General features: G+C 37.3%; 1 protein-coding gene and 1 non-coding gene across 2 annotated transcripts; one reads left to right on the top strand and one right to left on the bottom strand.

Moving 5' to 3' along the window:
• Nucleotides 1–16,080: 16,080 nt before the first annotated feature.
• TRNAH-GUG lies at nucleotides 16,081–16,152 on the bottom strand. The gene has a single exon. It is a non-coding gene; the product is annotated as a tRNA-His (tRNA).
• A 136-nt stretch (nucleotides 16,153–16,288) lies between these two features.
• LOC9300058 (bromodomain and WD repeat-containing protein 1) lies at nucleotides 16,289–26,022 on the top strand. Its single transcript, XM_021030039.1, has 25 exons — nucleotides 16,289–16,619; nucleotides 16,824–16,914; nucleotides 17,603–17,958; nucleotides 18,161–18,321; nucleotides 18,522–18,761; nucleotides 18,874–18,983; nucleotides 19,073–19,150; nucleotides 19,242–19,348; nucleotides 19,730–19,821; nucleotides 19,905–20,029; nucleotides 20,152–20,255; nucleotides 20,338–20,415; nucleotides 20,513–20,591; nucleotides 20,687–20,855; nucleotides 20,952–21,022; nucleotides 21,345–21,425; nucleotides 21,505–21,575; nucleotides 21,653–21,749; nucleotides 22,072–22,131; nucleotides 22,235–22,289; nucleotides 22,383–22,780; nucleotides 22,853–24,550; nucleotides 24,642–25,217; nucleotides 25,392–25,450; nucleotides 25,529–26,022. The coding sequence occupies exons 3-25, from the start codon at nucleotides 17,609–17,611 to the stop codon at nucleotides 25,722–25,724; spliced, it is 5,055 nt and encodes a 1,684-aa protein (XP_020885698.1). The 5' UTR covers nucleotides 16,289–16,619; nucleotides 16,824–16,914; nucleotides 17,603–17,608; the 3' UTR covers nucleotides 25,725–26,022.
• The last annotated feature ends 660 nt before the right edge of the window (nucleotides 26,023–26,682 follow it).

The raw sequence follows: 26,682 nt of genomic DNA, 5'->3' as shown, positions 1-26,682 counted from the left end.
TCAAAAATAAAGATTTCATTTTAAATTTTAAAATTAACTTTTAGAAAGAAACGAACCTCTTTTACCGAGACATTGAAGCCAAAGGTGTTCCAGGCAGCAAGTCCTCAGAAGGAAGGCAGTAAGACCGTTGGTAAACTGCAGCCGTGTCAAAGTAAAACAGGTTAGTCTCTTGCTAAGATGTATTTGATTTGAAAAATTTAAAATGGCATCCTCATTTAGAAAACTGTTAAAATCCGGCCAATCATCAACTTCTAAATCAACAATAAATTCAAGAGAAATAATATCAAAAATATCAACATTTAATAAAGAAATATCAAGGGATTCCTTACCACATATTAATGCTGAATATATATATCAAATCGGAACATTTGATTTTAAAACAGCTTATTCAATAAAAGAACATGAACAAACAATATCTCTACAACATGAATTCGAAGAGATTAAATTATTATCATCAATAGCTCTAGATAAATATAAGCAAAAAGGATTCAACTATCTTCATTTCGGATTAGTTCAAATAGCAATAAAACCATTATCAAGAACATGAATTGATTCACCCATTTTAATGTTATTAAGAGACAAAACCCTTCTAAAATTTGAAGACTCACTTCTTGGTGTAGTACAATCAAATTTATGTAATGGGGCAGTCTACTTTAATTGCGCACCTAATTTTCAAGTTAGTCTTCATGATCCGACCATACTCAACACATTAGTGCTAAACGTGCATTTACCAGAAGTCAAATTCCAAAATGAACGGCATGGTTATCTACTCTTATACCGAATTTATTTTAAACAATCCAATTCAGAATTTAATCCAAGATGTTTACTACAAGATGATAAAGGAGAAACAACAATACTAGCTATGCATAGTAAAGATACTCCTAAGGCCGGTAAGGGTGGATTACAAAGGCCGGTAAGGAACACAATCCTTCCAGGAACTAAGTCGGCGACCAAATGATAACTCCCGGAGACAATGACGGAGAAACAAAGGGGAAAAAACCCAAAACAAGTAAAAACACAACATCTGAACCAAAGCTTCACAGACTCATCTTCCAAAGACTCAAAAATAAAATTACAAAGTCTAAATCATAGATAAAATTAACAGATCTGAGACTACAAACCCACAAACGGAAATAAATCCAAGAACGGCGGTGAGACAAATCCAACACCCCGAGACCCAAAGGAAAAGTCTCATGAAGAAAGGAAGGAGATCGAGAACTTCGAAGGTGAGAAGACTACATCTGAGGCGGTGAATGATCGATTAGAACCTGCCTCTGCCATGGCTAGAACGACCAGAACTGAAGCTGCAATTGAAAGAGACAAAAACAAGCAGCAAAATCCCAAAGGAGAAAAGATTTAGACTTTATAAATCTAGATCTGAAAATCTAGATCTGAAACCGTTGGAAGAAAAAGATTCAGACATGTTGGAAAGGAAGGTAAAACGAAACTAAAGCAAAGAAAAAACAAAGACCCCGGTTCCGGTGCTGAAAAAGCCACCGGAACCGTAACCCTAGACCACGGCGGCTACTTTTTTTTAGAGAGAAGAGGGAGCTTTTATTTTTAGAGAGAAGAGGAAATAATGTTACGCTTACATATCTACATCGATGATTTATGATTACAAGCATTTATAGTTACATTTTCTTTAATTGTTATTTATCATATATTTGTTTTTTTTTACGTCTTTGGATCGACAAGGCCCGATCTATAGCCAATCCCTACTACGCGGGATAACGCGATTTAGTGGAATCGAACTCCGGTGGGAAGGCGGAGTCAAGTGGACTTAGCCACTTGACTAAAGGCACATCCCTTATTTATCATATATTTGTTAATTAATAATGTTTACAATATCTTGTTTTCCAAATTAATAAAACTTAGCAATATGTAGTATATATATATATATATATGCCATATAGAAAAGCTTACTCACAATTTATTTTCTGTTGTAAATCACATATTGGATGAACTCCATAACCGTGGGCCTAATCCATGTTCTAGAAGGTCCGGCCTATGCGAGAGAGACTAGAGGCGGTTTAAGTTTAAGTGTTAGTGGACTTTTGTATTTCTAGCCCAGGTAGTAACCTCCTCATATGTATATATATAAATAAGTTGTAGCCTCATTCATTAATAAGAGAATACACGAGATTCATAACACGTTATCAGCACGATAGCCTCTAAATCCCTTAGCTAAAGATCTGACACATAAACCCTAATCTCACGATCTCTCTATCTCCATCAAACCCCTAAAACGCAAAGAAATCTGCCTCGAAACTTCAAAGAGGTCGTTCTCTCAAATCGTGAGGACCCAGAAAACGAGCAAGATATCAAATCGAAGGACGAATCCATCAGTGCAAACGGCTTGTCGATCTGACCACCGACGCGCCCTCACGCACAGTTACAGTGTGCGCCGATTTGTTTTGAAAACCCTAGCTCGTCCGTCCGTTTGCTTTCTCCTTTGCTCGGCGATTCCTTCCAAGGACCATACGCTCGTGAAAAGTTGATAACCGAGGTCTTTAGCTCCCGGTTCTAGTCCGTACAACCCCATAAGGTGAAAGGTAACATCAAAACCCTAAAGCTAAAGAACCAACAATCGAACTTGAAAGTTAAGCAAAGAGAAACTCTAAAAAACGAACCTTTCTTGATAAGCGATTGTTATTTCCTTGGATGATCCGATTTCTTGACTCGTTTAAGTTGCTAGAAAAGTTATTATTGCTTAATCTCAAACTCGCAAACTCGAAAACACTTAGCCATGGCCGAAACTTTTAAAACCCTAAATCGAATTGGAAACCTAAAACCCTAAAATATAATCGATTGATTGAGGTTGTTTAGGTTGTTAGATTGATTGTTTCTTTGATTGATTACATGCATAAGTTGATAGAAACCCTAAAACTAAAATCGCATGAACCCAATAAACCTTAGAAAAGATAATCCTATTGTAAATAAGAAAAACCCTAAAATCCTAATTAAAATAGGAAATCTTAAAAACCCTAAAATCCTAATTAAAATAGGAAATCTTAAAAACCCTAAAATCCTAATTAAAATAGGAAAATCTTAAATCCTATTGTAAATAGGAAAATCCTTAATTCTATTCAAAATAGAAAATCTCTAAATCCTAATTAAATTAGGAAATTCATAAATCCTATTCAAGATAGGAAAACCTTAAGAAATAGAAATTTTCCAAATCCTAAATAAAATAGAAAATCTTAAAAATCTAAAATCATAAGTGAAATAGGAAAATTAATCCTAGAGTAAAGAGGAAAGTAAATCCTAAAAAGAAAAGGAAAAGTTAATCCTAATTAAAAGAGGAAATCTAATCCTAAGCAAAAGAGGAAATCTAATCCTAAGCAAAAGAGGAAAGTCAAATCCCTAAGTAAATCGATTCATGGTTCGGTCTCAAATACCGCATGACACTAACGATTACATGATTTTGACTCAAAACTTTTCCTTGTAGATGTCGAATTACAACTTGTATTTTACTGCCCTAAATCTCTTAGGAGATAATTATTTAAAATGGGCAATGGATACTAAGATTATCCTAAAAGTCAAAAGGACTTGGTGAATGTATCTAATAAGGCAATAATGCCAAGAGAGAAAGATAGATACAAGGCAATATTAGCCACCATCTTATTGAGAGTCTCATAATCAAGGACTATAAGTTCGTGGATGAGTCTATTGCTAGATGAGCAAAATAATGACTTACTGATAAAAACAGTGAATTACGACCTCATAGATTAACCCCATTACCTGATGCCAATAAGGCCGCACAGGATAAGAAAGAATCCAAAGAATCTAACCACGTCTAAAGTAATAGACCACACGGCCGTAGCCGTAGTGGATGGAAAGGACGTGGTTGTGGCCACTATAACTCATCCGGCCGTGGGAACCACTATAACCGTGGATGTAGACCCAATTCCGGCTGTGGTCGAGGGCGAGGACGATTTGGTATTTCCAAACCACAACACTCGACCAAATGAGTATGCCAGAGATGTAGAGTGGGGAACCATTGGGCTAAGATATGTAGGACTTCCAAACATCGTTGTGACCTCTATCAAGAGAGTGTGAAAAGGAAGAATCCTAAAGCCCATTTGGTATATAAAGATGGTGAACATGATCAAGATGATCTAATAGAGTATGAGACTTCTGATTGCCTAAAAGAATCAAGTTGATAAATCTGAGTTCGACATCAAAACCTTTATGTTTTCTTTCCATTTTATGTTTTCATTGATTGTTATTTCCTTGAATTTATTTTATATTATTTTATGTTTAAAACATGATTCTTGTCCATATAAGAAATGGCCGAGGACAAGAACATATTTGTGGTGGATAGTGGAGCCACACAAAAGATAAGAGATATTTTCCTAAATCTCATAATGAAAAATGCCAATATTAGCACTATAGCGGGTATAGCAAATCTTATTGAGGGCTACGGCCAAGCCCATATTCTATTACCAAATGGCACGCATCTTGAACTAAGCGATGCCTTATATTCACCCAGCTCAAAGAGGAGCTTATTGAGTTTCAAAGAAATAAGATTGAATGGTTTCCATATTGAAACAAAGGGTGAATGGAACAAAGAATTCCTAAATATAATTGAGATCACCAAAGGACATAAGAAAGTCCTAGAGACTATACCCGCATTATCCACTGGTCTCTACTATGCTAAAATCAATATGATAGAAGCTAATATGGCAATGAAAGAGTCCAACGAAAAGTTCACTTTATGGCATGACCGGCTTGGCCATCCGGGTCATAGTATGATGCGTAAGCTTATGATAAATTCAAAGGGGCATACCCTAAAAGAGAAAAGAGTTATCCCTAAGAATCTCACGTGTGAAGCATGTTCACAAGGAAAACTCATTATAAGGCCATCACCGGCAAAGATAAATAAAGAGACATTAAATTTTCTGGAAAGGATACAAGGGGATATATGTGGACCAATACACCCACCATGTGGGATATTTAGATATTTCATGGTCCTCATTGATGCATAGACAAGATAGTCGCATGGTTTGGTCTTAAATACCGCATGGACTAGTCTAAAATCGATTGCATGATTCGGTCTTAAATACCGCATGGCCCAGATCATAAGACTGAGAGCCCACTTTCTAGATTTTCCGCTTAAGACTATACGTCTAGATAATGCCGGTGAATTCATGTCCCAAGCGTTTAATGACTACTGTATGTCCATGGGGGTAAGTGTGGAACATCCCGTGGCACATGTACATACTTAGAACGGATTAGCGGAATCCTTCATTAAACGAATTTAATTGACAGCTCGACCATTACTCATGAGGTCGAAGCTTCCAGTAGCCGCTTGGGGACATGCTGTTTTACATGCATCAGAGCTTATACGCATAAGGCCATCTAGTGAACATAAATATTCGCCATCCCAATTATTAACGGGTCATGAGCCAGACATATCCCATCTAAAGACATTCGGATGTGCCGTATATGTACCGATTGCTCCACCACATAGAACAAAGATGAGACCTAAAAGGAGGATGGGAATATATGTTGGATTTGATTCTCCCACCATTATTAAGTATCTAAAGCCAACCACGGGTGATCTATTTAAGGCTAGATACGCAGATTGTCATTTTAATGAATATGAATTTCCTACTATAGGTGGAGAGACGAACAAGCTGGTCAAAGAAATATCATAGAATCAAACATCCTTAAATTGGCAAGATCCTCGGACTCTGATGTGTGATTCAGAGGTCCATAAGATAATAAATTTGCAAAAGCTAGCTAACGAATTGCCAGATTCCTTTGATGACCCAAAGAGAGTTATAAAAGCGTACATACCAGCTTGTAATGCACCAGTACGTATTGATGTTCACAAGGAACACAATCAAGTTGCTACAGAGTCTAGACAACATAAGAAACGTGGTAGACCAATAAGTTCCAATGATAAAAACCCTCGAAAATTAAATAAAGGTGCAATAGGAATCCGAGGTTACTAAGGAAACCATCCCAGACATGGAGATAAGGCCGGCCGGCTCTAAGGTACAGGTACCATATAATGTAGCTTGGGACGCCAAGCTGCAAAGTATTAAAGGTCCTGACCATAATAAATCTCAAATCGATTATATCATGTCTGGAACATAATGGAACATATAAGAAATGTCGACATAAGATGATTTTGCATGCAAGGTAGCACTTGAATTTATGAATATAAATGAGGATCATGCCCACGTCTATACTAGAGTGCACTCAAAGACTTGATTGATTAAATGGTACAAGACCATAAAACGTGGAGCTAAGAATCATTAAGAAAAGGAATGAGTTTGGTCCGACCTTAAGGACACCATTCGATGTAAAAACCAGTAGGACACAAATGGGTCTTTGTGAAGAAGAGAAATGAGAATAATGAAATCGTGAGATATAAGGCACGGCTTATAGCACAAGGATTCTCACAAAGACCGGGGATAGATTATGAAGAAACATACTCCCCTGTGGTGGATGCTAAGTCTGGCTATATAAAGGAAAAGATTTGATTTGCGGCTAATGGATGTAATGCCTGCATATTTATATAAGTCCACTGGATAATATATATGAGATTACCAGAGGGTATTGAGCTCAAAGATAAGAAAGATTCTCGAGAATATCACTGCATAAGGCTGGACAAATCCTTTCATGGACTTAGACCAAATGGGCGTATGGAATGTTATAAATGATCCCATTAGTCCATGTATTTTCATAAAGAGGTTTGCAAACAAAGGATTTGTAATCATAGCAGTGTATATGAATAATTTAAACCTCTGGGTAATCGACCAAACAGTTGAGTATATCTAAAAGAAAGACCTAGGCAATAATTAAGTTCTGTTTGAGATTACAACCTGAGTACATGAATAATGGAATCGTTGTGCATCAAAAGGCATATACTGAAAAGTACTCAAGGATATTTAATAAGGACCAGGCCCGCCCATTGACCAGGCCCAATGGTGGTGAGAAGCCTTGGATTGGATAGTGATCCATTCGGTCCAAAGAAGGACGAGGAAGAAGTTCTCGGTCCTGAACTGCCATACCTCAGTGCCATAGGAACGTTAATGTACTTGGCTAGCCACACTAGACCAGACATATGTTTTGCCGTGAACCTCCTTTATCTAAATTTAGTTCATGATCAACCCAAAGGCACTGGAAAGGTTTGAAGGAAGGTTTAGTTAAATTTTAAAGTTTATTCTTCCTACTTTGTTTATTTGGGTTTATTCTATACTGATCTAACCAAAGAAGGTCTAGTTTGCTTTGGTTTAGTTTGTTTTACTGATGCAGGTAAGATCAGATTATGGCATGATCAGATTATGGCATGGAACTACGTGTGGCTTGATCCCTTCCAAGGGTACGTAGGCAGCCTTCTTCAAGGCGCAGCTACTACAACATCAAAGACCATCATATGTGAAGACAACGTAGCCATCTATCGCTCAGCTCAAAGAAGGTTACATCAAGGGAGATCGGACGAAGCACATCTTACCAAAGTTCTTCTTCACGCATGACCTACAAAAGGATGGTGAAGTTCAAGTGGTGCAAGTTCGTTCAAGCAACAACTCAGCCGATCTCTTCACTAAAGCACTACCGACAACAAAATTAAGGAAGCTCACGCATCAAATTGGAATGCGGAGACTTAAGGACTTGCAGGGATGACCAAAACAGGGGGAGTAATGCGTGCTGTACTCTTTTTCCTTTACCGTGGTTTTGTCCCAATGGGTTTTCCTGGTAAGGTTTTAATGAGGCAGCATCCCCAAGCGCATTACAAAGATCCTTTGGCATCTACACGGTTATGTCATCCAAGGGGGAGTGTTGTAAATCACATATTGGATGGACTCCATAACCGTGAGCCTAATCCATGTTCTAGAAGGTCCGGCCTATGCGAGAGAGACTAGAGGCGGTTTAAGTTTAAGTGTTAGTGGGCTTTTGTATTCATAGCCCAGGTAATAACCTCCTCATATGTATATATATATAAATAAGTTGTAGCCACATTCATTAATAAGAGAATACACGAGATTCATAACATTTTCCTTTTTTTGGCATTAATTCTTTCTTTATTTCAAAAAAAGAAGAGATCATGTTACAAAGAAGAGAACATTAATTGTTTAAGTCTTGCGTAATCTATCCAACTCAAACTCTGCTTAGTTTATTCTACCATAATATAATAGGGATGCAAACGACATCATTAATGTCTATAGATGGATTATGGATAGAAGATAACATCATCCCTCACATTTAGTTAGGCAAAGTATTTTATTAGATAACATCATCCCTCATATAGATGAAAGAGTCTTTCTACTTTGTAGAGTCCGATATGTGACAACATTTCTAAATATAGTAATAGGTTGCAAACTTGCAACTAATCAATTTTTGTTGTGAACTGTGTCTTTCATTAATAGAAAAGGGGATATATATACAAGGATAATAGCAGGATACAGAGAATAAGGTAAAACCCTAATGGGCTGTGGGCCGGTTATGGAGTCCATCCATATGGTTTATAACACTCCCCCTTGGAAGACATAACCGTGCCCGATACTAAACCGGGATCTCTATAATGCGCTGGGGAATGTTGCCTCATTAAAACCTTACCAGGAAAACCCAGTGGGACAAAACCATGGTGAAGGAAAAAGAGTACAACACGCATTACTCCCCCTGATTTGAGCATCACTGTAGATCCTTAAGTCCGCACATTCCGATCTGATGAATGAGCTTCCGGAACGTTGAAGTCGGCAATGATTTGGTGAATAGGTCGGCTGAATTCTCACTTGACTGGATCTGTTGAACTTTGACCTGACCGTCCTTCTGTAATTCATGAGTGAAGAAGAACTTTGGCAAAATGTGCTTCGTCCGGTCTCTCTTAATGTAGCCATCCTTGAGTTGAGCAATACAGGCTGTGTTGTCTTCAAATATGATGGTCTTTGATGTAGTAGTAGTAGTAGTAGTAGTAGATGCGCCTTAAAGAAGGCTGCCTACGTACCCTTGGAAGGGATCAAGCCACACATAGTTCCTATTCATTGACCATGCCATAATCTGATCTTATGAATATCCTGCATTAGTAAATCAAACTAAACCAAAGCAAACTTCCTTTAAACGTTTCCAGTGCCTTTGGGTTGATCATGAACTAAATTTAGACAGGAGACTCACGGCAAAACAAATGTTTGGTCTAGTGTGTCTAGCAAAATTCATTAGAACTCCTATGGCACTGAAGTATGGTATTTCCGGACTGAGTGGATCACTATCCAATTTGAGGCTTCTCACCACCATTGGGCCTGGTCAATGGGCGGGCTTGGTCCTTATTAAATTTCCTTGAGTACTCTTTCAGTGTATGCCATTTGATGCACAAGGATTCCATTATTTACGTACTCAGGTTGTAATCCCAAACAGAACTTAATTATTGCCTAGGTCTTTCATTTGAGATTCTTTCTTTAGATATACTCAACTGTTTGGGCGATTATCCAGAGGTTTAAATCATTCATATACACTGCTATGATTACAAATCCTTTGTTTGCAAACTTCTTGATAAAAATACATGGACTGATCGGATCATTTTTATAGTCTTCTCTGATGAGATATTCACTTAACCGGTTATACCACATATGTCCGCTTTGTTTCAGTCCATATAAGGATTTGTCCAGCCTTATGCAGTGATGTTCTCGAGAATCTTTCTTATCTTTGAGCTCAATACCCTCTGGTAATCTCATATTTTATCCAGTGGACATATATAAATATGCAGGCATTACATTCATTAGCCGCAAATCTTTCTCTTTTATATAGCCAGACTTAGCAAAGATTTAAATGTCTTAGCATCCACCACATGGGAGTATATATCCTCTATTTGTGGTCTTTGTGTGAATCCTTGTGCGACAAGCCGTGTCTGATATATCACGCTTTCACTATGTTTATTTCACATAATCACAAAGACTCATTTGTCCCACTGGCTTTACATTGAATGGTGTCCTTCGTATTGGACCAAACACATTCTTCTTCTTAATGATTATTAGCTCCACGTTTTATGGTCTTGTACCATTTTAATCAATCAGGTCTTTGAGTGCACTCTAGTATAGACGTGGGCTCCTGATCCTCATTCATTTCGGTTGCTACCTTATGCGCAAATATATTATCATTGATGTCGACATCTTTTCGGTTCCATTGTATTCTAGACATGATATAGTTTATAGAGATCTCTTTACACCTTCAGGACCTTGAGGTTTGGCGTCCCAAACCTCATTGATTGGTACCTTAGGGTTATGTCTATTAGCCGGCCATGTCTATGGTTTCTTGAACCTTCTCGGTTTCCCTTGCACCTTTCTTTGATTTCCGAGGGTTCTTGTCTTTGGAACCTTTTGGGTCTACCACATTTCTTACGTGTTGTAGCCTCTGTAGCAACTTGATTGTGTTCCTTGTGAACATCAATACGTACTGGTGCATTACAAGCTGGTATGTACGATTTTGTTACTCTCTTTGGGTCATTATAGGAATCTTGGCAACTGTTTTAGCTAGCTTTTGCAGATATATAGTCTTTTGGATCTCTGATGGAGTCCGAGGATCTTGCCATGTGAAGGATGTTTGATTCCATGTAAGTTCTTTGACCAGCTTGTTAGTCTCTCCACCCAGTGTTGGGAAAACGGATTCATTGAGATGACAATCCTTGAATCTGGCCTTTGGCTCGAGATACTTAATGATGGTGGGAGAATCATTGTTAACGTATATTCCCATCCCCTTTTGAGGTCCCATCATTTGCTCTCTGTGGTGGTGCAATGGGTACATAGACTGAACACCCAAATGTCTTAAGATGGGAAACGTCTGGCTCATGACCCGTTAGCAATTGGGATGGGGAATATCTATGCTCACTAGAATGGCCTGATGTGTATAAGCTCTTGTTGCATGTAATATTGTGTGTCCCCAAGCAGCTACTGTCAGTTCAAGTATGGACATGTGCCACGGGGTATACTACTCTCCCCCTCATGGACATACTGTAGCCATAAAACGCTTGGGACATAATTTACCAGCATTATCTAGACATATAGTCTTAAGTATGTGGGCTCACAGACTTATGGTCTGGGCCATCAATCTAGCAAACACCAAGTTTCTAGTTGCTTTGACTGGTGATGACCTTAGTATGGGTTTCCCTTGTGTATATGCTACACACGTGAGGTCCTTAAGGAGTGTGCCTTTTTGATTTTAATATCAGCTTTACGCATCATGTTAGAACCAGGCTGGCCAAGCCGGTCATGCCATTAGTGAATTTCTCAGTAAACCCTTTTGTTTACTGTATTAGCCTCTATCATATTGACTTTGGCATAGTAAAGATATATGACGCGGGTATAGTCTCTAAGACCTTCTCATGGTCTTGGGTGCTCTTAGTAATATATGGGAATCCTTTGTTCCCTTCACCCTTAGTTTCAATGTGGAAACCATTCAAACACATTTTTTTGAAACTCAACAAGCCCCTTTGAGCTGGGTAAATATGAAGCATCTGAGGATGCGTGCCCTTGGGAATATGGGCCTGCCCTTAGCCTTCACTAAATTTAGCTATACCCGCAATTTGGCTAATGAACCATGTCTTTAGATATTTCGTTTATTGAATTCTCATAGTCATCTATCTCATGGTCGAAATCTTCTTCACCATCGTGATGAACTAAATGAGTTTCTAGATTCTTTTCAAACTCTCTTGATAGAGATCAACGAGATGCTTAGGTGTCCTGCACGTCTTAGTCCAATGGTTTCCCCATTCCTTATCAGTGGCAAACAAGTTTATTTGAGTGTTGTGGTTTGGGTATACCGCGGCCTCTACCTCGATTACGACCAAAGTCGGGTCGGCGGCCTTAACCATTGAATGGTTTCCTTGATCATATAAATTATAATTGCCACTTCTACCATGTCCATTCCATTTACCATGACTGTGGCCATGATACTTATCTCTTTGGACGTGGTTAGACTCTTTAGTCTCTTTAGGCTCTTTAGGCTCTTCAGCCCAACGGGCTTCTGATAATGGGGTAGGACCAGGAGGTCTCATTTCACTATTTATAACTCATTGGTTTGCTCAACAAGTAGCATATCAGAATCAATGTTCTCATCACGGTTTCTCCAAAGCCTCACTCCTTAGCACTCTCTACAGAGGAGTCCTCCCCAAAAACAAGAGTTTAGACTTGCATATGTGGTAAAAACCTTTTTCACGATATTGTTGCTGAGGCAATATATTGTTTGTGTGAAAGGTCGAGAATGCTTTCTCTAGCAAGTCATTCTCAGTAACTTCCTCACCACGGAATCTCAGTATTGACACTATTTTAAATAGTGCTGAGTTATACTCATTCATGGATTTGAATTCCTGGAATCTGAGATTCTTTCGATCGAATCGGGCTTTTGGGTAATAGCACCGTTCTTTGGTGGTTATATTGATTTTTTTTTTTTTTTCAACTCTGTCCTGAGGTCCAGAGGATTCTTAATAGTGAGGTACTGATTTTAAGACTCTCATTGAGGTGATGGCGTATGTTAGTAATCGCCTTATATCTTTCTCTTCTAGTGACATTGTTTTCTTCTACAATAGATTCACCAAGCCCTTTTTCCTTTAGGACAATCTCAGTGTCGAAAGCCCATTTTAAATAATTGTCACCAGAGGCATTGAGTACCGTGTATTCATAATAGTTGATTTATGATATCTATAATATATAGAGTTTAAATGAGAACTCATGTAATCGGTTAGACCAAGTCATGCGGTATTTAAGACCGAGCCATGCTTGTCTTCAGCAAGTGTTTTCTAAACAATCATGTTATATATATATGGATGAAATCAACCCTAGAAGATTGATCTAGTATGCAGCAACCAAACAATCGGATCTTACTAGATTAGGATATTAGGATTTCGCGGTTAAGTTTTAGGGTTTTAGCATCCACGATTTATAGTACTAGGGTTTTTGCTAGGGTTTCGGTTTTATGTATGGAAATTTCTATTTATGGAAACTTTCCTTATATGGAAACTTTCTATTTCTCATCTAGAAAGAATCCTAAACAAATATGTACTTTAGGGTTTTGGAATATTTCCTTATGAAGGGGTTTCCTATTTTGGTAACTTTCCATTTTGGGAAACTTGCTATTTTAGGAAACCTTTTATTTTGGGAAACTTGCTATTTTACGAAACTTTCTATTTCTGTAAACTTTCTTTATATGGAACTTTCTATTTCTGGAAACTTTCCATTTATAGGAAGCTTGATCTTAAACCGTGACTTAGGGTTTATTAAACCGGTTTAACCTAGGATTTAGGGTTTCGGTTTACTTTCGGTTTAACCTAGGGTTTATATTAAAACATTCAATCTATCATGCCATTAAACATCTTTCCATTCACTAACTTCTCAATTAATTCTCCAATCATAAATCAAATCACATGTGCCAATTTTCATGCAAATTTTATCTTATCAAACTTTAATTGGATCATGTATATAAAGCATAATAAATAAATAGCATTTATCTTAATTGGAGAACTGAAAGAGAGACCCGAGATCTGATACGGAGATTGGAAACAGTTATGTCTCTTAGCTGGTTGGGACCTCCTACAAAATCTCAATATATATAATCCTGATTCCTGAGAAACTCAAAATTTTGCTCATAGAAACATGGCTATTACATTAGTAAAAAGAAAAAAAATAGGGGTTCTGTAATATACTGCATAAAACAGTTCATAATCAATAACATATAATCCGTGCATAAATCGTACAAAATATAGATAGGATTGATAATAAATAATCCGTGCAAAATTTGTGCAAATCTACAGACAGAATTGACAACAGATAATCTGTGCAAAATTCGTGCAGAAATACAGATAAAATTGATAACATATAATCCGTGCAAAATTTGTGCAAAACTACAGACAGAATTGACAATAGATAATCTGTGCAAAATTCGTGCAGAAATAAAGACAAAATTGATAACATATAATCCGTGCAAAATTCGTGCAAAACTACAGACAGAATAGATAACAGATCATCTGTGCAAAGTTCGTGCAGAAATACAGACAGGATTGATAACAGATAATCCGTGCAAAATTCGTGCAGAAACAAATATGAACAGAAAACTTATCTCGATAGAGTTTAAAATTTTGTTTGCAGAGACAGCTAGGGTTTTGGTTTTGGTTTTTGTGAGAGAGAATTAGGGTTTCAGGATTTTTTAATTTTTAGGGTAAGAGGCTATCGTGCTGATAACGTGTTGTGAACTGTGTCTTTCATTAATAGAAAAGGGGATATATATACAAGGATAATAGCAGGATACAGAGAATAAGGTAAAACCCTAATGGGCTGTGGGCCGGTTATGGAGTCCATCCATATGGTTTATAACAATTTTATATTTTTTGACTTATTTAAAATTTTTTTTTCTAGATTCTATATATTTTGTTATTTTAAGAATAATATAATAAACTCTTAAGATTTAAAAACACATGAATCAATCTAAATTTTGTATATTGGAAAAAGTACTAATTAAACAGACTAAGGTATTAGTAAATTTTTTAAAGTTCCATAATCTATTTATTTTGCATGATATCAGTAAAAATGGTATGAATTTCACTGTTCACTGTATATATAAATTATATAAATATATCAAATTCATATTTTTTGTTAATATGTAGAAAATTCATCTAATTAAAAAAAACTAATTTTATTTTCACTGTTGGAGATAAATTTACAACCACCAATCGTTTTATAACACATGGACAGAAAGTCAGGTCCACGAAATGCTCCAGAAGAAGAACATACCTCAAGGGGCTGCATGCCTATCGCAAACTAGCCGAAAAATCGTGACTCGTGACTTCCCTTAAATGCGAACCTTCAATTTCCTATATATAGTCTACACGTGAGACCGTCCATTACTTTGTATAAGATATGAATAAGCATGGATTTAAGTCTTTATAGGATTTAAATCTCATATTTTAGACTTAAATCCTCATTTTCTCAATATATATATCATTTCTTACGATTTTTATGTTCATCACTTTATATGGTATATATTTATATATATATATATAGATCGCCTAACAATCATAGCATCTCATCATGTTGTAATTGTGATATTACTATAAATTAAATAAAATACCATAAATTTAGTACTTTATATAAAATGGCACATTAAACCTACATCAAAAACTAACAGAAAACAATACATCAAACTACATTAAAAACAAATAAAATTTACATGTGTAGTGTGAGAGGGTATTCAACTAATTTATATTAAAATCTTGAATCAACATTTATTTTGGAAATCAAAATAATGTAAAACGACATCTTCTACGATATTGGATACAAATCGCAACCACAATTTTTTGCAGTATTTTTGTTTTTTTCTTTTGATGCATTTATTATTATATCAATTTTTTTTCTTTTTAACTAGCATTAATTGGATTTTCTAAAATAAATTTTAACAATAACTTTAAAGTTTAAACAATATGCAAAATATATATTTTAAAACTATCGTATGTAATACTTTCTTAAACATTAAATAAATCACATTACTATTTTTTCTACATTTTATTTGTCCCACATCGGCTAAATAAAACAAAGCACTTCCAAACTTCTCATATATATTTACGCTTCTAGGTAGAGTAGATCAAATCAGCTTGGAATACAAACAATTTTAGGCCTATGAGTATTCAAAATTGAGTTATTATATAGGGTAATGTAAATTTTTATTTTTACTTAATAATTAGAATATGATGATATGCAATGATTATTATGCGCTAAACATACATAATTAGACCCAACAAAAATTATAAAAAAATATAAGATTATTGATTTTGTAGTAGACATCATCTGGTTTATTTTGAAATAGAGGTAGTATTAAAAAATTTCTGTCTTTTTCTTTTCTTAATAACCCTTAAATCCTATTTATTGTTTGGTTTTAACTGAAATCTGATTTCGATGACAAAAAAAAAAAAAAAAAGAAATCTGATTTCAGTGCAATAGGTTTAATTTTTTGATTAGTTAGATTTGGTGCAAATCTTAATCCAATTTGTTTGTCCATAAAAATGTCGGCCCATTAGATAGATGGAAAAATAAATTGCTACAAAAAATCTACAAGTCCCAACTTCGGCCTCTTTCAAATATTATAAAAAAATGTGGCTGCTGGGATTCGAGCCCAGGTCTCCACGGCCACAACGTGGAATTCTTACCACTAAACTACAGCCACTTGTGGGTAACTATATAGTAACAAATAATATAAACCAAAAACGGAATGATGAATTGATGATAATGGGCCACATGGCACGTGACCCATTGAATGAAATCAGCAAAACGCAGCGTTTTAGGTCGAGTTCGTTTTTTTTTTTTGTGCTCTGTTTCTTTTGCCTTGTCTCTCTCTCTATCCAGTGCTTCCACAATCCTTTCGCCTTCTTCTGCCGAAATTTTGTTTTGCCCAAAAAAACACTAAAAAACCGAATAACGCAAAAACTACTAAAAAGCTTCAGCAAGATTGAAACTTTCTGCTTCTTTTGATTCTGATCCTCCATCTTCACAATACCCTAATATCAATTTCTCGTTTTCGACTCTCTCGGTATCTAGATTTTTGTCTTCCATTTTTCAAATCCAGACGAAGCTTTAGAGGTTTCGACGACTCTATAACCGCCGCCTTTTCTCGAACAGAGAAGACTTCAAGAGGTTCGTCAAAATTTTCTCTTTTCAATCTGTGAATTGTGGGGAGTTTTTTGATTGTATAGAGGAACTGATGTTGGCATTGTGCATGTGCTTTGTTCAATCTTGATTCTCTATTGCAATGTTTTTATTTAATTTGCGTTTGGGGTCTTTGGTGATTAGAGATGGGGTAATTCAAATTTAGGGTTTCTGTTTTTTTGATTGTTGCAGAGACAATGTGTTATGGTTTTGGAGTTCTTTCTAAGAGTGTTTCGTTTGCTTTGTGATCGTAGTTCTCCTTGGCTCACGCGGCATCACAGAGGTTCACTTCCTAAGCTCTCTTATTCATTTGTTCAGATGTAGATTTGGTGTAAATACTTGTACTATTGTTCATGGAATGCTTTGGCATGTATATATATGTGTGTGTTGTGGGTTAGGATATTGTTTGGTTCTCAGGACTTCTTATGGAACCTTATATATCTTAGAGTATATACTTTCTAAGCTCTCTTATTCATTTAATATACTTTCGAAGTGTATTTGTTCGAGTTCTTGGTCTTGGATACTTGAGTTATGTAGTTTTAAGTCCCTTCTGGTTCCAGAAATGATCCTTGTAATCGTCAAAGATTGTATTTTAAACATTGGTATAAGGATGGAGTAGACAGATTTAAGCATTAGTACAAGGATGGATATTACACTTTTTCATTTATCCTATAGTGGTTTAGATAGTTTGCTGCGAAGAATTAATAGGAACTACTTGGTGAGCAGGTTTTAGTACACTCAAAGATTTTGAGATGCATAAGGTTTGATGTTATCTGCGATCCCCTTAGGTTTGAAAATTATATGTAATTTTCCATAGAGTAGAACTAACTGAAAAATCTCCCAGGATCTTATTTTCACTTCTCTTATTGGTTGGAAGTATAATATCTTCGTGATGTTTTTTGTTTGTCTATTTATGTTCTAGCTGTTGGATTTGCAATGATGATTGACGTCAGTGTCTGGAAAATTGACAGGGTCTAATGGCTCTTAGGAAAAATACTCCAAAAGGCGATTCAGTTTCACTCCCTATGAAGCCGTTGAATTTCTCCAGAAAATTGCCAGGGAATGTGCAGATTCCAGACCCTGATATTGCTCAAGTTGTTGCGCCTAACATTGATTTAGACCTCCGTGAAGTTTACTTTTTGATACTCCACTTACTTTCATCTGGGCCATGCCAGAAAACTTATGCACTCTTGCGACATGAACTTCTTGAACATGAGCTTCTTCCTCGAAGATATCATGCTTGGTACTCGAGGAGTGGATTGTCTAGTGGGGATGAGAATGATGATGGCAATTCCTTTCCTTTGAACTATACTGAGTTGGCTAAAAGGTAACTAATAGTGTTACTCTCACTGATTGTAATACTAATATGAATTTTAAATGAATTTTTAAGTGAAGAAGTTAATCATATGTCATCCATTTCTCCTAATTCATGTCGTTTTTCTATTTTCTAATTTGTGAATGACTGGGTTTAGGGTTCTTCTCACCATAAAATTTTAACTTGTTTTATGACATTGTATGTGCACTCTCAGGTATTCTCATGTAAAAAAAGATCACCTGGTGGAGCTTCTAAAGCAATTGGTCTTTGTTTCGAATAGGCCTAATCCCTCACGAGGGATCGGTGATGGAAATAAAATGATTGGAGCTGGTGTTCCAACACTTTTAGGCACTGGCTCGTTCTCCCTTTTGAGCTGTAGGTGATTTCTAAAATTTGTTATTGTTTTATTGGCACGTTTAACTCACTCACATGCACAGACATAGACTCATACATATATATGCTTGCATATGTATATAATAACATATTAACAATACCAAGGTCTCTTATAAATTATTTGGGGCTTCTTTAGTGTTTACTAAATTCTCTTTGATAAGCTACTTTGTTTGGTTTTGCAGCTGACAAGGAAATAGTTGGAAGTGATCTCAAAGCACCACCTATTGGCATGCGTTGGCCTCATATGCATGCTGATCAGGTTCGTGGTATTAGTTTGAGGGAAATTGGTGGTGGTTTTGGCAGACATCATCGGGCCCCATCAATTCGTGCAGCATGTTACGTCATTGCAAAACCATCGTCAATGGTACAAAAGATGCAGAACATCAAGAGGCTACGTGGACACAGAAATGCTGTGTACTGTGGTATGATAATTTAATTGTTTAGGGATGAATCTTAGTGTCAAGTTCCATTTCTAAATATTAGACTAATCATTTAGATGAACTGGATAACTGAAGCTATCTGTAAATGCTGCAGCTATATTAGATCGCTCAGGAAGGTACGTAATCACTGGTTCAGATGACCGCCTTGTAAAAGTATGGTCAATGGATACTGCATACTGCCTGGCCAGCTGTCGAGGGCATGAAGTGAGTTCCAAGTACTTTGTGAGAATGCCATCATTTTGTTACTGTATCTTTAAGTGGTGCTTAAAAATTGTTTTTGGTGCATTTGTAAGGGTGACATAACTGATCTTGCTGTGAGTTCGAACAACATTTTCATAGCATCCGCATCGAATGATTGTGTGATCCGCGTTGTAAGTTTCTTGTATTGTTCTCTGTATATGATGCCATTATGACTTCCACATATTAGCCTCTTGATGACTTCACCCATCTGGATTTTTGTAGTGGCGATTGCCAGATGGCTTACCAGTTTCTGTCCTCCGTGGACATACTGGAGCTGTTACTGCTATTGCATTTAGTCCCAGACCTGGATCCCCATACCAGCTTCTCTCGTAAGAATTCTTCGTTCTTTTTGGCATCATGTATGCTAGCTGGTGCATTATTTTCCCTCCTTCTTTGAAGAATTATTGATAATTATTATGTTTTGTCACTTGTTTTCATGCTATTGATTTGGTGTTTGCCTATGTCTATTGTTTTGAGATTTTGAATCAACTAACCTATTGGTCACAAGCTGGAAAGTTAAATGCACTCTGATTCATACTTCCTTAGATGGAATTTATGATATTACTTTATTATTTAAGCTGTAGATTCTATCTCTACTATGTCATTACTCGTGTCTTTATGTTGTCTTGAGATTCTATTTGGGTGTTTGGAATAAGGTGCTTTATTTCATTGGCATCTTTATAAGCTGAGCCTTTGTTAAATCTCTGCAGATCGTCTGATGATGGTACATGTAGGATATGGGATGCTCGGGGAGCCCAATTTGCTCCCCGGATATATGTCCCTAGGCCTCCTAGTCCTGATGGTGATTGCTTTACGTTCATATTACAATTATATTTGCGTTGACTTATTGGAAGCTGTAGGACTGACTAGGGAATCCTATTCCAGGAAAGAACAGTGGCCCTTCTTCTAGTAATGCTCAGCAGAGTCACCAAATCTTTTGCTGTGCATTCAATGCTAATGGATCTGTCTTTGTCACTGGCAGTTCTGACACTCTTGCTAGAGTATACTCGGTACTGAAAAATGTTTCCCGTCTGTATCTTGTTTGAGTTCAAAATTGCAAATCCACATAAGTTTTTTCGCCAAATTTAATGGAATTCACTTAATTTACAGAAGGTATTTTCTTTGGTAACAGGTTTGGAGTGCTAATAAGACCAATACTGATGATCCAGAGCAGCCAAATCATGAGATGGATGTTCTAGCTGGACATGAGAATGATGTTAATTATGTTCAGTTCAGGTTGGCTATTCACTTTTGAAATTACATTTCTCATGAGATCCTAATTGTCTTGATCCTATTCATTTGCTGTTGTGCTTTCCAGTGGTTGTGCTGCGGGATCTAAATTTTCTGTAACTGACTACTCAAAAGACGAGAATGTTCCAAAATTTAAGAATTCCTGGTTTGTGTTCTCTGCTGCTAGTAGATAATCATGCAACTACTTTTAACTTTTCACCTCTTTCTAATGTTTTTTGTGTTTGACACGGTGTCTTTTTTAGGTTTTGTCATGATAACATAGTTACATGCTCTCGTGATGGTAGTGCAATCATTTGGATCCCAAGATCGCGGAGATCGCATGTAACATTCAATTTCGCTAAGATAACTGCGACTATAATTACATATAGTATTTTTTCATAGGAGCAGAAAACCAGATCTTTATTTATGTCTTTCAGGGAAAAAGCTGCCGATGGACACGAGCATATCATCTCAAGGTTCCACCTCCGCCCATGCCTCCTCAACCTCCTAGAGGTGGGCCACGTCAAAGGATCCTACCTACACCCCGTGGGGTTAACATGATTGCTTGGAGTCTGGATAATCGTTTTGTCCTTGCCGCTATCATGGGTAATACTATTTTGACACTCTTAATGGCTGAGTTTATCCAGGTCGATTTCTAGAGCGCTCCACTCTTTCTAACTAGAATCAAATTTTATGTTAAAGATTGTAGAATATGCGTGTGGAATGCCTCTGATGGTAGCTTGGTACATTCTTTGACTGGTCATACAGCATCTGTGAGTGCTTGATCCCTTCTGTATATTTCTCTTTCTATCTTAAGGCAGGTTTGGGAATTGCAAAAACTTTTGACCCGTGTACTTTAGTGAAAAAAAAAACAAGAAATTTTTGCCCATGCCTAAAATAATGAATACGAAAATCATACTTCTGCTAAAAAGACCATAATGCTCTGCATTATTTCAAGCATAAGTTAATTTCTTTTCGTTTTCTGGAAACATTCCCAACTCTGCTTAATGTCATTTATGCCTTGTTATATTGTCTGTAAAGTATGACTAGTGAAGTTTTAGTGTTCCATATATGATTTCCTCTTGCTGTTTGTAGACATATGTTATGGACGTCCATCCTTTCAATCCTCGTATAGCTATGAGTGCTGGCTATGATGGAAAAACAATAGTGTGGGATGTAAGTTTTACCTTCCTCACTGTCTAATCCCTTCTTCTTCAGCATCTATGTTACTAAAGCACTTGTTCTCTTCTTCTAGATATGGGAAGGCATACCTATCCAAATATATGAGATTTCACACTACAAGTTGGTTGATGGGAAGTTTTCACCGTAAGCAAATAGTTTTTGGGCTGTATTCGTTATGCTTCTACTCCATCAGATTGCTAATCTGTAGCTTCATAATGTAGGGATGGAACATCAATTATACTTTCAGATGATGTGGGCCAATTGTACATATTAAGTACAGGCCAAGGGGATTCTCAAAAAGATGCTAAATATGATCAGGTACCATTATAACTTCAATTGTGGAGAAAGCTTCATTACTGTACTTCTACTAATTCTGTTAATCGGAGAGAAAAATATCTCTACTCGATCAAAACATTCAATAAACATTAAAGATCTCTGTATATAGGGCTAAAACCAATAAAACCGTAGAGAAGATATAGGAACCATATCTACTAAACATTATAGAAAAATCTCACATCCATACATTCCTACTAAACATTATTGAAATGTTTTAGTTCTACTTGCCCCAGTCACCTCCTCTAAGCAAGCCGGCTTTACGCAAAAATATAATTTTCTTATAACTGCTCTGTGCATCTTGCAGTTCTTCCTGGGGGATTATCGGCCATTAATTCAGGACATATATGGTAATGTCCTTGACCAGGTAAGGGGATCATCTTTTCTTCCCCTTCTAGTGGGTCTACTTATAATTCTGCCATTATAGGCATAATGTAATCACTAATTGGAATTTGGAAACTTTGATTCAGGAATCTCAGCTTCAACCTTATCGTCGAAATATGGAGGATCCTCTTTGCGATTCAGGTTTTAATTTCTTTTACTATGATTCTAAATGCTTTGTGGATCCTTCCACTGAGGATGAGCATATCATTCACTCTCTATTGTTCTGCATTCTAGGGATGATTCCATATGAAGAGCCATATCAGACCACGTTTCAGAAACGACGACTCGGCGCCTTAGGCAAAGAATGGCGACCATCTTCTTTGAAGCTTGCTGTCGGGCCAGATATCACTTTAGATCAAGATTACCAAATGCCACCTCTGGCAGATCTAGACTTAGCCGAACCGTTGCCAGAATTTATAGATGTAATGGAGTGGGAACCAGAAGTTGATATCTTAAGTGATGAAAACGACTCTGAATACAATGTGCCAGAGGAGTATTCGTCTGGAAAAGAGCAAGAATGTTTAAATTCTTCAACCTCTGGTGAGTCAGGTTCCAGTTCCGGTGAAAGCGATGAGGATGATGATCATCAGAATAGCCTTAGAAGATCCAAAAGGAAAAAAGATAAGAAAGAAGTGAGTATTTTGTAATATTGCTTTGATCTTGTGCCTAAATAGGCTTCTAATCCCTTTTAACCTCTTTACCAGGCTGGGATCATGACTTCTTCGGGTAGGCGCGTCAAAAAGAGGAACTTTGATGAGCTTGAGGGAGCTCCAAGCAACAAAAAACGTACCAGGAAATCTAGGAGTGGTCGTAAAGAATCGAAAAGGAAATCTTCAAAATCTAAATCGTCCAGACCTAGGCGAGCAGCTGCACGAAATGCTCTCTCTTGGTTTTCTAAGATTACAGGTACATCTAAAGATGCAGAAGAGGAAGAGGTCTCTGAATTGAGTGATTCATCAGAAAGTGAATCGACAACACAAGACTCAGGCACTGGGGATAGTGAACTTGAAGTAGCTTTGTTAAATGGGCATGGGAAGCAATCGAAGGGGAAAAATATCCTCGTATGTGATTCAGATGATGGGGCTCAACAATGTGATATCAGAGAAACTCATCCTACTGAAAGGAGGAGATTGGTTCTTAGATTTCCTGTTAGGAATTCAGATAAGCTTACTTTACTGGAGAACCTACCTGGATCATCTTCTGATGTTCCAACTCCAACTTTAGGGAACGGCTGTGCTGAAGACTCGAGGATTCCTGGGAACCTTGATATTCACACAAATCAATTTGAAGGGCTAGATGTAAGTAAAGTCAAATGGGGAATGGTTAAGGCTCGTACAACGAAGCGAATAAGAGGTGAAGCAATATCATCGCATGAACTTATGGGCTCTGACCCGGAGGGAAAGGAAAATAATCTTAAGGAAGATGCAAATCACCATGGAAATGGTGTTACAGCACCTAGTTGTTTGGAATTGAAAACAGATATAGATGGCATGGCAGTTGACACTGACACGGTGATCTCCAGTGGTTTGCCAAATGGTGGGAAGCGATATCCAGAACTGGATGGGTCACCAAGTCGACTGGCTGATGACAGGGCCTCTAACGGTTCTCAAGATGTAACCGGTCACCGGCACAATCTAATTGATAGCCTTCCACCAATCTCAACGACATTGAGGATACGCTCCAAGAGAGTTTCAAGGGCTCCGGATACATCTTTGAGGCAAGAAGGAAAACCCTTATCAATAGATCAAGAGACTGGTGGCTCTGATGCATTAAATGATGGTTTTGAAGACGCTAAATGTGATTTGGCATTGGACTGTCAAAAGGATGGTGTGGTTGGGACAGAGATATCTCTGCGAAATGACTGTGTTCTGGAATTAAATCCTCAGATCAGTGATGCGCTCTCAATTGCTAATGATGTTCCTGTGTCACACTCACATCCTAAACGGATGTTTGATTTTGTCTATAGACGAAAGTCACGGAAGTATAACAACAACTTAGACAGGGATGCTGCTATTACTAAAGAAATCAGTCCAGGTTCTTGTAGTCAGGATCAGGGTAGTGGCTCTAAGTCCCATGAAGGTGCCTCTAATGGGTTCCATGGGACTCAGTTGAATGGATTAGAGAAGTCGGAAGGCAGTTTGACACACATCCAAGATAAAATAAGTGATTCACGTGGAAACCAAAACTCTCAGGAAGAATTGAGATCTGCTTCTGGGGCAACACTTCGTTTGAGATCCACAAGAAATAGAAAGTCCACTTATCCTTTTAGTGAAACTAAACCTATTGAAACAAAGAAGCCGCAACAGTTAATAGAAAATGTATCCTGGTTGACATTATCGATACATGAAGAGGGTTCTCGTTATATTCCACAAATGGGGGATGAAGTTGCGTATTTGCGACAGGTAAGTTTTGGTGGTAATTTTATCTGTTGTTTCGTGTAGTCAACCTTTGGTATCAATTCTCTTATCTGCGGCTGTTACTCGTATATTTCAGGGGCATCAAGAATACTTAAACTTTAGCTCCCTGAGGGAGGTGGCTCCTTGGACTTCAATAAAAGGAGGAAATATAAAGGCTGTGGAAATTTGTAAAGTGGAAAGTCTTGAATATGCAACTCTTCCTGGTTCTGGGGATAGCTGCTGCAAAATGATACTTAAGGTCATCGATCCAAACTCCGAAGTGTTCAACAAAGCTTTCAAACTTACGTTGCCTGAGGTGGTGACCTTTCCAGATTTTCTTGTGGAAAGAAGTCGGTATGAAGCAGCAATACAGAGGAACTGGACTTGCAGGGATAAGTGTAAGGTTTGGTGGAGAGACGAAGGCGAAGAAGATGGTAGTTGGTGGGAAGGACGGATTCTAGCTGTGAAACCCAAATCACCTGATTTTCCTGATAGTCCGTGGGAGAGGTACACTGTTAAGTACAAGAGTGACCCTGCCGAGACACATCTTCACAGTCCCTGGGAGCTTTTTGATGCTGATACCAAGTGGGAGCCGCCTCACATTGATGATGAGCAACGAAACCGTTTGCTCTCGGCCTTAACAAAGTTAGAGACTTCAGACAAAAGAACCCAGGTATGTGATCCTAATGAATTTAATAGCTCATTAGCTTAGTTGGTTTTATAGATCACACTCTTTATACTCGGGTTTTAGTTACCCTACTCTAGAGTCTAAAGCTTAGTGGATTAAGGCACAACATTATCCTAAGAACATAACAATATGACATTAATGTCGAGTAATTTGTTTCAGGATTCTTATGGCCTCCGAAAACTGAACCAGACCGTGGGAAACTCCAGCTACACCAACAGGTAAATTTCTACAACACTAGAAGAGGCTTTGGTGGAGCCGAAGCTGACACGGTTTTGTTCTATGGATTCATTATGCAGGTTCCCAGTTCCTTTGTCTCTTGAAGTAATCAGATCAAGGCTTGAGAACAACTATTACCGAAGTGTGGAAGCATTAAGACACGACGTAGCAGTTATGTTGTCGAATGCAGAAACTTTCTTTGGTCGAAATAAAAGCGTAGCAGCCAAAATCTCAAATCTCTCTAACTGGTTCGACCGCATGCTACCTTCTTCGTAGCTTATCATCCTCCTCATAGCGGCTTATGTAGATAAACAGACTCATGTTTCCAAATTATTTAGTTAGGGTGTCTGCAATTTTTTAAAAACTCTGGTTCCAATGGCAGAAGAGAATTTTTAGGGTCTTTTTTCCTTCAGTTAGAAAATTTTAGGTTTAGGGTTAGTTGGAGAAAATCTTTTTTTCTTCTTTGAATTGTAAGTAAAGAGAGATTGGAGAGGTCAGAAACATTTGATGCTTTGGAAAACAGAGAATCATCTTCCGTTGACTGATTCAACCCAATTTGAGAATAATTTCGTTTTCTGCAAATAGTACAACAACAGATGAAATTTTGGACATTATATGCAAATGGCCAAAAGATATATCTTTCTACAAATGTAATGTATGCTCTAAGAGAGAAACCGTATTGGAAATGGAACCAACGTTTTTTATAGATAAATTCTGGACCAAGGTCACTTTGAAACTTGGTTTTGATTTTTGAACAATTAGAAGACGATGTGGTTGCTCTAGTCAGTAGTAAACTGAGTGATAGATATTGCTAGCTGTTTTAGAAACACTGTCAAGGTTAAGCTCCAATCAAAATCATTCAGTGAGTTTTAAGTGATGGACAATTTTTCAGAGCTAGGTATAAAAATAAACTCTTTAGCGATGTTTCCTCTGCTAGCAGGTCAGCTTTGTTAACTCCATAGCCACATTCAAGGGTTTGGTTATGTGATCAGTCAGATTCTGTTCACTTTGTGATCGGACTGTTTCGTCAAACTCCATAGCCACATTTTAAGAGTGGTGCATATGTTGATTATGTGTGACTAGTCAGATCACAGACTACATTGAGGGAAGTGTGACCAGAAAGAATAAAAAACGATAATGTGAAGAACCAACTATATATGTAGGTCTTTGTCAATGCCATGATTGACAATCCTGCTTTTGATCATTTACCTTTTGAGGATTCACTAAGTGTTAT

This window comes from Arabidopsis lyrata (assembly GCF_000004255.2).
Source record: "Arabidopsis lyrata subsp. lyrata unplaced genomic scaffold ARALYscaffold_8, whole genome shotgun sequence".
Classification (NCBI taxonomy): domain Eukaryota; kingdom Viridiplantae; phylum Streptophyta; class Magnoliopsida; order Brassicales; family Brassicaceae; genus Arabidopsis; species Arabidopsis lyrata.
Note: the sequence above shows the minus strand (reverse complement) of the source record. Positions and strands in the feature narration are given on the sequence as shown.